The following is a 13,814-nucleotide window of genomic DNA, read 5'->3' as shown; positions in this document are numbered from 1 at the left end:
ACTTCTCTAATGCTAACTATATGCCAGGTACCATTCTAAGTGCTTGGTGAAAATATGTTAATGCATCTTATTTTTATCTGTATTATTCTAGAATAAGCAATGTTCTGTGTAAAACAGGAAATGCTCCAAAGGGTCCTCTAATCTGAGGTGTATTTCATTGTGGAGGCTACCATTCTTGGAAGAAACTACAATGTGCAGAAAAAAGTTAAAAAACTTAGAGGTGGTGCTGATATATACCCTTATTTATAACGCAGGGAGCAGTGAAACCTAGCTAATCAGTATTATCCTTAGCAATCAGTAGGTTGAATAAGCACTTCCCTCCTTTCTCACTTTCTCTGCTCTCTTCCTACCCCTCACAATGTTTCCATTACCCACCCCATGTGAGCGCACACACACACACACACACACACACACACACACAGGGACCTCACAGAATACACAGGGCCATGGCTTTGTGTCACCAGAGGGGTCGGAAACATGCAGCTCTTCCTTGCTGTGCCAGCCTCCATAACATGGTGTCAGCCTTTCTGTCTGACACAAATGGCCATGCCTGGTTTTGCTAAAGGTAAAAGAGAGAGTAGGCAGGCATCTATAATACATGCTAACTATGAAAGGTGAAAGGGACATCGTGAGGATTAGGTAAAAGAGGAGATGCTTAAACTCTGCATACAGATTACTGTTAGGTACTTTACACCAGAGCCACATACATGGGTCACATGGCCCTATGAAGTCAAAGATGGTTTAGCCCTTAGCTAGTCAAGGGGATGCACCACCTATACAAGGCATATGGAGCGGTTTTCCTCGGTTTGCCTTCTTCGTCTGCGACAACGTCACAGAGCTCTCATCTTGCTTCTTCCCCCAGAGTACAAACACTCTCCCTCTCTTCCCTCTGCTGTGACTCTGTGCACACATTCACTCCGTAGCCTTGTCTAGAGAACTGCACCCATCAGCAGATGGCTCTTAAAGCCACAATGAGAAACCACCATCCATGCTCCTTCGGGGTGGGACCAACAACATCTCAAATAAATCATTATCTTCTCTAGTGCTACCTCCAGGGAAGGAGAACGAGTGCCACAGATGGCGGGACTGTTTTTTCCCCTTCAATGTAATTATAATTAGAAAAGTGACTAAGATGCACTGGGGGATTGAAATCTTTAAAGTTTCAAAAGTGAATGCTTTAAAAGTAATTTTACACTAACAGCATTATAAGCCTTTGTAATACTCAGGAAACCAAAAATGTCTCCCATTAATTATCTCATCACAATATCTTGTGCTGTGAAGTCATGGTAAATATGATGTTTATGTTGTAAGTGGGAAAGATGAGCCACAGAGCGATTAAGTGAATCATTCAAGGGAACGTAAAACACTAATGGCAAAGCCAGGATGAGACTGGGAGCCACCTAACTTTGGGGCCAGAGCTTTTTTCAGAGAAAAAGTTGGGGGGAGGGATCAAAGATGATTTCATTGTTGTCATCACTCAGTTATCTAATTGACTCAATCAAAAGCATTACATGAGTATGACCACATCACGAAGGCAGCACCCAATGTCCAGGGCCCAGCACAAAGTGGGTATTCAATAAGTATCTGTGGAGTGACTTACTGATACTATTTCTTGTGTTTAAAAAATTTAATTACACCCTGAATAACAGATGCCTATCAGTCCCATTTCTTCCCTGACTCTGATTTATCCACATGACGCCACCAGATCAGCCTCCCTGAGACATTCTTCATGAATCTCTTCTGGTCAAAACATACTAATGGATAAATGATACCTGTCCTAGCACCCAGATATCTACCACATGACCCGATGGCTACCTCATCTGCATCCAGGCTTTCTGTACTAGCCTGTTCAGTTCCCCAAACAGGACTTTTCATTGTGTGCTGTGAAAAGCATATGGGATCTGTACACTTGAGTCTGAATCCCAGCTCTAGTAAACTTCCAGCAAATCAAAACCTTTCTAAACTTCATGTTTTCTTCCAGTAAGACTGGACACTGGCAGTACATCTTTACCTAGTTCATTCATATCTAACTAACCTAATCTGAAGGTCAAAGGGATATTTCTTTAGCCAACGTCACACAGTAAATCGCATAGCACCATCCAAATAGCATCTATCAGCGCCTCCCAATTTTAACGTGCAGAGTGTGACTCTGCAGGCCGGGATGAGACCTGAGATCCTGCTTTTCTAACAAGCTCTGGTGAGGTCAAGGCTGATGGTCTGGGCCACACTTCGTGTAACGAGGGTCTAGGTTATTCCCTCTTCTATACTTTCTCCAATGTTATGTTTCTCCACCTGAAACGGCCTACCCACTTCTCTCTTAACCCAAGCTTCAAAGTTCAGCTCAAGCTCAACCCTCTTTCTGAAGTTTCAACAAACCACTCTAGACCATGCTGATGTCTCTTAATGTCTAAAGCATTCAGTGGCTGTATTATTTACTGGGGAAATATTACTTTGTACCATTATTTAACAGTATAGATATAACTTTTTCTCTTCTAATGATTTGCCATCTCCTGAAGAAAAGAAAACCCTAATTTCTACTTCTATATCCTTTCAAGAAACCCAACACACTACTGTGTACATAACAGGCTATAATATATTTGGTTAACTAACTCCTTGCATAAGGGTGTGGCAAAGAAAATGATGATGGATTAAAAACCAGTAATTATGGGACCTAATCTTGGTTCCAACCACTAATTAAGACCTTGGACACATTATTTGACCTGCATCAGTTTCCCTCTCAATCTCCCAAATAAAATGGGAATGCCACCACCTGACCACCTTCCTTCTGTTATTTCAGTTTAATTTTTTAAAAATTTTAGTGAGTGCCAACACTTTGCAACACAGTGTATTCTGAGCCTCAGGTGATAACAATGATGGGTAAGAAACAGTTGTTTCCTTCTTAGGCACATACATTCAAGTGAGGACAATATGTCCAGAGCTATAAATACAAGGCAGATTTGGACAAATGCTCTATTAGCCAGAGTAGAAATGAAGTTAATGAGACAACAAAGAAAGCAGATGTGAATTCCAACTTGGGGAATAAGGAAAAGGTTGCCAATGTGACACCTGAGCTAGGCAGTGAAAGACTGCTAGGGGTTTAATCAAAACAAAAATCAAGGAAGGAATTCTTAGGCCAAAGAAAGAGTCTGATCAGAGTCATGAGAGTAAAGAACCTATTTTTAGTGTTCTTTGAAGAAGTATTACTGGACAGGCTCAGCTTTTCCCAAACTTCAGTCATGTGAGTACCCCCTGCAAGAGTGTTACGTGCCCATTTGTTTTCTATTATTTACTTAATGGCCTGCTTTTAAATGGACTCAAATTTTTTAACTTGTAAATTTACAGAGAAATAAAATTGTATATCAATACAAATATACCCAGCCAGATGGAACTATAAAAATACAATGTTCTGGGGCTTCCCTGGTGGCTCACTGGTTAGGAATCTGCCTGTCAATGCAGGGGACATGGGTTCGAGCCCTGGTCCGGTAAGATCCCACATGCTGCGGAGCAACTAAGCCCGTGAGCCACAGCTACTGAGCCTGCGCTCTAGAGCCCGTGAGCCACAACTACTGAGCCCATGCGCCACAACTACTGAAGCCCACGCTCGCCTGGAGCCCGTGCTCTGCAACAAGAAAATCCACCGCAATGAGAAGCCCGCGCACCACAAGGAAGAGTAGCCCCGGGTCACCGCAAATAGAGAAAGCCCGCACGCATCAATGAAGATCCAATGCAGCCAAAAATAAATTAATTAAATAAATAAAAATTTAAAAAATACAATGTTCTTCTACAGTACTAAGTGTTAGCTGGCACATTTTTATTTAAGGTGGGGCACAAGAGAGATTTTCGGGCAGGTTTTGGGGCCAGTGATTTTGTGCCTCACATCCACCATCATGTTTCTGCTGCCTCACCTTGTCGCTGCAACACAGCAGCTGGGCCTGCTACTGATCTACAATCCCCGGGATCCTCCTTTGGCTGCTCTGACTCCTGGGCCAAGTGTGTGTTTAGTTCCATGATGAAACAGATGTGCTTCATCAAGGTTGCAGGCAGTGAGAATGACACAGATTCCAGTCAATTCTGATGTGTTCCAGGCTGCCTTCCCTGCGGACTTCAAGCTCCAACAACAGACACAGAGACAACAGCCTTACAGGGACTGCCGAACTAGCTCCCACAATTATATATGGTCAAATCCTCATAACAAATTATTCACTGATTACATATATAATCATGTACGTATATACAGATACAGATACATGTATATATACAAACACATACATCTCCAGCCTAGAAGTTCTGCCTCCTGTTTCTCTGGTTGAACTATGCTGACACAACCTTAAACGAACATGGCAAAAAATCAGCATCTGTTAAACCTAGAAGTAGGTACATGTGTGTCTGTGACATTATTCTATGTATTTCATCTGAAATGTTTAATAACTTTAAAAAGTTTTAAAAGAAAATGAATAGTAAGTACAATAAAAACATAATAATGTTATTCAAGTCTAACTAGGTAATGTTTTCCACCAAAGTCTGAACTTTCCTTAATTCTGGTTCATTCCCTTTGTTAAAACAGAAATATTTGCAAATGTTTTGAGAAATACTAGCACCAAATGAGACATTCTTCTTAGAAAAACAAAAGGATTAAAGAAGAACTGAAAAGGGAATAACCCTCTCACTTTATGAGTTAATGTTATTTAATAACATTTCCATAGACCACCTAAATCTACCATGCGGGCCACTCCTTGGGAGGTCAGAAAATGGAGAAAGATAGAAGATCAGAAATAACTGATAGATAGTAATACGGAATCAAGAACAAAGTGAGAGGATATACCTGGGAAGAGGGTAGAGATGTATCTTCCTCTTGATCTACAAGAATCCGCGTGCCAGTGCGGGGAACACGGATTCGAGCCCTGATCTGGGAAGATCCCACATGCCACAGAGCAACTAAGCCCGTGTGCCATAACTACTGAGCCTGCGCTCTAGAGCCCGCGAGCCACAACTACTGAGGCTGTGTGCTGCAACTGCTGAAGCCTGTGTGCCTAGAGCCCGTGCTCCACAACAAGAGGAGCCACCACAACGAGAAGCCCGCGCACCACAATGAAGAGTAGCCCCCGCTCACCGCAACTAGAGAAAGCCCATGTGCAGCAACGAAGACCCAACACAGCCAAAAATAAATAATAAATATATAAATTTATTTTTGAAAAAAGAGATTCATCCATGTGGCTGTGTGTGGACCTAGTTTGTTCATTTTAACTGTTATATTCTTTTATGTCAGATTTAATTATCTAGTCCTTTATGTCAGATTTAATTATCTAGTCCTTTTTTGTTAAAGATTTTTTTTTTGATGTGGACCATTTTTAAAGTCTTTATTGAATTTGTTACAATATTGCTTCTGTTTTATGTTTTGGTTTTTTGGCAGAGAGGCACGTGGGATCTTAGCTCCCTGACCAGGGATCAAACCCGCACCCCCTGCATTGGAAGGCAAAGTCTTAACCACCTGACCACCAGGGAAGTCCCCAGTCCCTTTTTGAGAGTCATTTAGGTAGTTACTAATTTTTGTCATTAAAAACAGTGCTGCAAAAAACACCCTATACATATCTGCTTATGCACAAGGGATACTGTCGTACATACACCTAGGAGTCCAATGCTGGTTGTAATTTTACTAGACAGTGCCGAATTGTTCTGTAAATGGGGTACTTTCTACTCATTTTCATCACACTTGTACTGTTAGACTATTTAATGTTTGCTATTCTAATAAGTATGAAATGATATTTCATAGTCATTTTAATATGCCTGTCCCAGATGACCACTGAAGGTAAACATCTTTTCATGTGTTGACTATTATAGTTCCCTCTTCTGCAAAATACCTGTTCAGTCATTCCACTTTCTAAAACACCGTGAAAAGATATTTATTGCGTGGATGATATGAATGCACTGGTAGTTCAAGGATCTGAAAAATAAGGTTGGGTTTATTAAGAGTTTACATAACAATAATGCATTCCGAAATACCAGAGTACTGCATCTCAAGCTGAGATTCACAGCAGTATCACAACTCTGCTGGTGAAACGAATGTTTATTACAGGTTACATGTTCCTGTTGGTTAATGGATGTTTTAAATTCTGTGCAAATTATACCACAGCATATGATTCATGATCCTGAGGAAAACGAAGGAGCCGGAGTCTCTGACTTAGAGCAAAGAAGTAGGATCCATTTCCACTTTATGTCTAAACGGATCAAGAAACAAAGAACTGTATTCAAACCTTCCTCCAAACAGTCTGGCAAATAAGCACACACAGACACAAACACAAAATAGTGATAATGGCGTCAACTTTGAATCACGATTGGAAAATAGAAATGGTAATAAAGTAAATAGAATTATTCATATTTAAATACCACAAATAACTCTTACCCAAAGGAGGGCATGTATATTTGAGTGGGTAAGAATTTTTCTAACTGCAAAATTATAAATCTTATTGCTTGTTCATAGGACAACCAGTTTTACAGAAGGCAATTTTTCTCCTCTAGCTTTCTTCTTAGGTACTGTAAAACCAAGTATCACTATTATCAGGTCACTTGCATCTTATCATGCTGACGAGAAATCTACAAAATCTGCATTTATTCTGTATGTATCTGAAAGTTGACCACTATGGAGATACCAAAGATTGTGTTTGCAAGGCAGGTGAAGGTAGGTCTCCTAGGCAAAGGAAATGATATTGAGACGTTTGAGGAGCTACCTGATGATATCTATAATCCAAGAAAACAGTTAACCTAAAGACCTTTAGAGTTGGCTTGTAATGTGGTTTTGTCCTCTTAGTTTGAACTTGGATGTGTTTGAAGGGAGTTAATATCATTTAAAAAAATAATAATGATCCTAGAAGGAAGAAAACAAAAGAATCTGTACGGTTTCCATCTCTGTCCCTCTAGTTTTGTGTTTCTCAGCTGGAGTTGGTCATCACCAAACCACAGATGCAGGTAAGGCTCCTGCTGAGGCAGCCCCCTCTCCCTGGTGGTCCCTCTCCCTGGCAGTCCCATCTACAATGTGCAGGACTCCCCCTCTCTGGCAGGGCTGCTATACCATTGGTCTGTACACTCACTGGGCACTGGTAGACAAGTGCTTTGGTTTTAAAAAGCAAACATCAAGCTCCTTCCATTCAAGCCAACCAACTCTGAAAAAGGCTTCTTACTTCTTCCTGTTAGAGGAAGCAACCCCCAGAAGAATGATGAAAGCATCGTGTTACAACTGTGTGATGGGACGCTCTAGTACTCACACTCTGCAGGCCAGCTCCCCTAGTCTAAATCATCTCCAACAACAGACTTGATAGAGCAGCCTTTGGGGAACTCCACTCTCATATCCAGGAGAGCTTTGGGGGACCATAGGACCATTTGGATTATGTATCTCAATGGGGTAGTTGAGTCCTCACAAACGGGTAACAGCTGTGAAGAATTCACTTCTGCTTGGACCTGGGCATCTACTCTTTTGGGATCTGCACAGCTACAGGGCACCTCCTCAGCCCACACCTACAAGTAAAGTCAGTCACTCATCCCCAACACTCTAAGAGCTAGTTCTTCTATGGTGAATACTGACCACACATCAGGCAGGGTTCAGTGAACTGTCATGGTCATGGGCTTAGATCTCTTTGGTACCAAACTCTAACCAACTGGGTCAACCATAACAAAAAGTAAATGATGGAAATTTAACAGGTCCTGAACCCAGAACGGTGGTCTTTTTAGTGCCACACTCCACTCAAGACAAACTTATTCAAGGTCAGTGGATACCTGGCTAGGCAGGTGAGAACATAATGATACAGGAGACAGAGTGTAGGTGAGATTACTCAGAGAGGGAGTTATGTTCCTGAAATTCTTGGTTAGAATAGGAAAAGAATTTTCTCAAAGAGAAAATATCATAAATGAATGTCAGACATCATGATCACAATTCTATTCTCTCTGAATTAAATACTCTTTTGTGATTTAGCACAAATACTTTTTCCCCACAGGAAAGTGCATTTAAAGACAAAACACACTTAAAGGAACCTCAGAATATCACATATTTGTGAACTGAGAACTTGTTTTGCTAGAGAAAGAACTGACTTCATCTGTCAGTGCATCATTTAAATGGTTCTTCTGGCTGGTTATGAAATCAACTGAACTTTCAAACATTTTAATGTAAAAGAGAATCGCTTAGTCAACCCTCACCTCCAACCCTCCCAGTCTTCCTGTTGAACAGTTGATTTATGCAAGGTTTAAGCAACTGGTGGACTGGTGCTTATACCCATGACCACCCTGTCCTTCCCTCAGAATAACTATCATCACATGTTAATTGTAATTATTTAACTGCCTGCCTGCTTCATCCCACCCCCACTAGAATGTAAACTTCACAGGAAAGGGGCTTTGATTTATCTGACATTATAGCCCCTGATAAGCACATAGTAGGCACTCATTAAATATACGCTGAATGAAGGAATAAGTAAAATGGCCGACTGGCATACTAATAAAGGATCTGTGAACAAAATGTCTTTAGAATAAAAGAAGTAATTGACATCAAATGGGCCATATAAGCTGGCAAAGGAGGAGGAACTTGCGTGGTGAAGTGTATTTGTAGTGACCTTGAGCATATGGAAACTACATTTTTAGGCTGGGACAGAAAGTTTTAACTCCTGTAAAACAGTTCCCTAAGTTCAACTTTGTGGGAAAACTTTTGGGGCCACGTGGCAATTCTCTGAAGCGTTTACAAGAAGAAACCTTGACAAAAATGTCCATCCTTGGAAAAGGCTCCATGAGAGGCAAGGCAAAAGAAGAAGAGTTGAGGAAAAGTGGAGAAGCAAAGTACTTCCACCTCAGTGATGATCTCCATGTTCTGACTGAAGTGATCCCCCCCACCCCCCCCCCCACCCCCCCCCCACCCCCCCCCACCCCCCCCCCCCGCTCAGCAGAAGCCTATGCCCGGATGGGACATGCTCTGGAGGAAATCAAAAAGTTCCTCATTCCTGAGTATAATGATGAAATCAGGCAAGCACAGCTCCAGGAATTAACATATTTGAATGGTGGTCCAGAAAATGCAGATGTACCAGTTGTTACCTTGCGTACAAGAGGGGTACCAACCCCAGCAATAACCAGGGGAAGGGGAGGAGTCACAGCCCAGCCAGTGGGAGTCGGGGTACTGCGAGGGACACCGACTACCAGGGGAGTCCTTTCCACCCGAGGGCCAGTGAGTCGGGGAAGAGGACTTCTCACTCCCCGAGCAAGAGGAGTCCCCCCACCTGGGTACAGACGTCCGCCACCGCCCCCAACACGAGAGACCTGTGGAGATTATGACTATGACGATGGATATGGCACCGCTTACGATGAACAGCGTTATGATTCCTATGATAACAGCCACAGCGCCCCAGCCCAAAGTGGTGCTGATTACTATGCTTATGGACACCGATTCGGTGAAGAGACGTATGATTCCTAAGGGCCAGAGGAGTGGACTAACTCAAGACACAAGGCACCCTCAGCGAGGACAGCAACGGGTGTCTACAGAGACCAGCCATACAGCAGATACTGACTGTACTGTCTGATGTTGTGACATAGCCAGTCTCCATCAGTCCTGTATACTGTTCAAAGTAATTGTTTTCTATGAACAATCCCTTTTCAAATAAATCAAAATGCTTAAAATCTGGAGAAAACCAAAAAAGCAGTCTCTGAGAATTCTGTACAATGAAGAAGTGATTCCATTTTACACCACACGTTGTAGATGGCACTATGGACTTTAAAAAGTCTCAACCCAAGGGGACTCTGGGCAGAATGACCCAGCAGAACTTAAACCAGAAAGAAATAAACTCTATGCATTGAAAGCTCCTGGATAGGAAGTCCCCTCAAATCCAGGAAAAGATGGTAAGTAGATACCAGAGCCTTAGGAGGCCCTCTAAATCAGCCCTTCTGTCAGCGGGTGATCAGGGCCCTCCCTCTCTGTGTTCCAGATTCCAGAGTGACAGCGCCACAGGTTAAAAAATTCCCTTCCTATTCACAGCGTATTCCAGGTAACAACTGGATTTTTCATCTCTTACTAACCAGCTCGCTGGCTTAAGTACCCCCCACGCAGTCCTTCCCCACTCGAGGTGAGAGAAGCATGGCGCCTAAGGGACGAGGACCCGAGATTAGGTTGACAGGCCGGCCGGCGACCTTGGCTTTCCGAGGCCCAGGCCAACGCGCGGCGCCTACCCCAGCGCCGCCCTCGCGCGGGGTGAAGGTGGAGGCGGGAGAGGCTCGCCACACCTCGGGGTTTGCAGAGGCTCGGCATCCGGGCCAGGCGCTGGGGAGTGGGGAGGGAGGTACGCCTCTCCCCGGGCGGCCAGGAAGCGGAGACGTGGGAGCCATACGAGCGGCGGGGGACTCACCTGCAGTAACACCGCCAGCAGGAAGCACAGGTACATCTGGTAGATGCCCATCTCGCCCACCGCCTGGAACGCCTCCTCCACCTCCATGACCTGCCGCGCGCTCGGCCCCGGCCTAGCCGCCAGCGGGAGCCCGGCCCCGACCCGCCCTCCCGCCGCCCCCGCTCCGGCGCGGCCCTCCCCGGCCGGCCCGGCGCGCGAGCTCCACGGCGCCCGGCACCAGCTCGGCCCAGCCAGCGAGGAGCCGGGCGCGGCGTGGGAGCGTGGGCGGGGCGGCGGGAGGTGCGTCTGCGCGGGCGGGGTCGGGGGCCGGGGGCCCGCGCGGGCTTGCGGGTCCGGGGCTGGATGCCAGGTACCCGGGCCTCTGGGCTTCCTGTTAAAGATTTTTTTCTGAGAGAGATGGGTTTCTGCGCCGCTTAAAGCGAGAGGAAAGAGGAAGTGGGAAGTGGGCTCGGGCGTCGGCATCCTCTCTGATGGAGAAATACGGGAAGGGCAGCGGCGTCTAAGCCACAGCCGCTGCTTCGGGGACGGGGGACGCGATGACTGTTGGGAGACCCGGTGACTGATAGCATAATCTGTACTTTTGTACAAATCAGTTAAATGCGATAAGTGGGAATGGGTTCTAGATCCTTCGAAGAAGAGTGCTGTTCAACATTTCCTTCCATCCTGCTCTGTGCTAGCTATGTGGTCAGGCAACCAAATTCTTGCAAAACCGTGAGATAGATACATTTGGTTATAGAAATATCCATGAGGTATGAAGGAAATACAAAAGATGAAAGATTAATTTGTGGGACAGGACGTGATGGCTGCCGAAGTGTTTGAAGGATAAACAGCAGTTTGAAGGGCTGGAAATGGAGAAATATGCAGCAGGACCTAGGGACGCTAGTCACTTGCCTTAAGCCTCATTTCTCCACCTCCTTAGATTGATTTTAACAGCTGCATAGTATTCCATTGTCGAGGCCACGGCACCCAATACAATATTGAACAGAAGAGGTAACCAGCTAATGCTTTATCTAGCCTTTTCCGTCTAAGAGAGTGAGATAGGTCTATAATTTTCTTGTTACTGTTCTTGTCTGGATTTGGCTGTGAGATTATAGTAGCTTAGTAAAATGAGTTGGAAGTATTTAGTAAAAACTCTTCTTTAAACCATTTGGACTTGGTTTGTTTTGCAGGGGGAGCCTCTTTTTTACAGAGATAGAGACATAGAGAGATTTATGTCACTTATTTTTATGGATTTTTTTTTTTTTTTTTTTTTTTGGTATGCGGGCCTCTCACTGTTGTGGCCTCTCCCGTTGCAAAGCAACAGGCTCCAGACACACAGGCTCAGCGTCCATGGCTCACAGGCCTAGCTGCTCCGCGGCATGTGGGATCTTCCCGGACTGGGGCACGAACCCATATCCCCGGCATTGACAGGCAGACTCTCAACCACTGCACCACCAGGGAAGCCCTTTATGGCTTTTTGTTCTTGAATTAGTTTTTTTTCTAGAAGTGTTACTATTTTATCTAGTTTTTCTGTTGTTTTTGGAATAAACTTGTTCATCTTGTTCTCTTGGGGTTTTTAAAATCATGCTCTAGCTGTATTTAGGCCCCATTTTTTTATTCTGAATATTATTCATTTTTATTGTCCCATTCTCATCAGTCTTGCCAGAAGCTTGTCTACTTTATTATTTTTTGAAGAAACCAGTTTTTATTTTGTGATTTTTCTTTCTTTATGTCTTTGTTTTCTATTTTATGGAATATATGAACTATTTTCTTTCTTTACTTATTTTTGCTAGTATGTAATTCTTTTACTGCCTACATGACTTGAAAGTTTAGCTTTTTGCTTTCAATTTTCCTTTTATAAGAATAATTATACATAAGACCATGCATTTCTCTCTAGGTACTACTTTGCTCTATTCCACAAGTTTTGTCATGTGGTACTTACATTGTCTTTAGTTTTAAATATTCCATGACATTGTAATGTCCTCTCTACCCAAGGAGCTATTTGTTCATTTTTTTTTAAGTTTTCAATTAAAGGTTGTTGCTATTTTTTAACCATCTTTTTATTGTTGATTACTAATTTAAATGCTTTGTGAACATAGATGATATTAAATCTTGGAAATTGAATTTTCTTGTGACCTAGTATGTGGTCATTTTAGAAAACTGTACTGAATGTATTGAAAATACTCTCCATTTGTTTGGGTGCAAGGTTCTTTATCTATTAGATCAACCTTGTTAATTTTATCAAAGTAGTCTGTATTACTACTAAATTTTACTTTGCTGGATGTATCAGTTTTTAGTAAACGTGTCAAAAATCTTACAAAATGATTATCATTTTCGAGTTTTTATCAAGTTCTCTTTATTTGTGAAAGTTTATGCAAGTACCAATTGTATCATTCCTTTTATCGTGATAAAATACCTTTTTTTTTTCTTAATGCTTTTTGTCTTAATTTTCATTTTGTCTGTTAACATTGATGTGTCAATTTTTTGTTGTTGCTATTTTCCTTGTAATCCCTTTGTTTTCATCCTTTCAGCTTTGTTACCTTCTAGATATGTTTATGGAAGGAGGGTTTGTCTATCCAATTTTGTAGTCTCTGTCTTTTAACAGGTGAGTTAAACCCACTTATACTCATTGTGAATGATATATTTAGAATCATTTCTACTATTTTGTGTTTTATGTTTACCATCTTCTTTCTTTTTACTTCCTGGCCACCTATTGAAGTCTTAAAGCCATTTTTATATGGTCCTTCTTTCTTTCTTCTATTTTTGGGAGCTACACATTGCACTATTATTGTTATTATTGTCATTATTATTATTTTAGTAGTTACTCAACGTTTTAACATCCACATAACTGTACACTGTTCTACAATGTTGATAGTTACTTAATATATTTATTCTCTTTTCAAACTACACGAGATTCCAGAATGCTTTATCGGAGAAAACACAGGAGGACATAAAATGTTATGTTCTGAAAAGCTTTATTAGGTGACTCAAGAAGTGACTATTGTGGTGCCAAAACACCGATGAACAAGACTAATGTGAAGTGGTTTAACAAAAAACTTTCACTGTTAAGGAAAATTGTCCTGCACTTGGAAATAATCAGAAAGCAAGGAGAGGACTGTGTGTCCTTTCAATGTAATCATGAAGCATTATTCAACAAGCCCACCCCCAGGATTATTTAATTATTTAATTCAGTAGGAAAATTTACCAGTGTTTGACCTGGCTATTTGCTATGAATTAGAGTCTAGATACTGTGCAGTTACATGTAAATTTGTAGATTTTCTTTTTGGTAGAGATGTAAATGATTATATTTAATAGGAAAGATTATAATCTATTATTTCATTGCCCCGCAGAACATTAACTTATATATAATCTAGCAATCTTTTTTTTTTCCTAGAAATAACCAGTTCTTCAAATGCTCTTAGAACCAGCTTTACCATCCTACTGCTTCCTTCATCAATTAAAATAAAA

The 13,814-nt window shown here is 42.3% G+C and overlaps 2 protein-coding genes across 8 annotated transcripts in view; one reads left to right on the top strand and one right to left on the bottom strand.

Moving 5' to 3' along the window:
- Positions 1-10,710, bottom strand: part of SLC22A15 (solute carrier family 22 member 15) — an 80,415-nt gene extending 69,705 nt beyond the window's left edge. For all 7 annotated transcript variants that reach the window (XR_004350930.1, XR_004350929.1, XR_004350932.1 and 4 more), the window contains exon 1: positions 10,368-10,710. Coding sequence is in view for 4 of the 7 variants with exons in the window: in XM_032638762.1 (XP_032494653.1) it covers positions 10,368-10,454 (87 nt within the window). In the remaining 3 variants the exon portion in view is untranslated. The remainder of the gene's footprint in view (positions 1-10,367) is intronic.
- On the top strand, positions 6,310-9,535 carry LOC116759027 (KH domain-containing, RNA-binding, signal transduction-associated protein 3-like). Its single transcript, XM_032642224.1, is given in 2 exon segments — positions 6,310-6,356; positions 8,623-9,535. Coding segments are annotated over 2 exon segments (960 nt in total).
- Positions 10,711-13,814: the final 3,104 nt, after the last annotated feature.

This window comes from Phocoena sinus, chromosome 1, assembly GCF_008692025.1.
Source record: "Phocoena sinus isolate mPhoSin1 chromosome 1, mPhoSin1.pri, whole genome shotgun sequence".
NCBI classification, from domain to species: domain Eukaryota; kingdom Metazoa; phylum Chordata; class Mammalia; order Artiodactyla; family Phocoenidae; genus Phocoena; species Phocoena sinus.
This window is presented reverse-complemented; position numbering and strand designations above follow the sequence as displayed.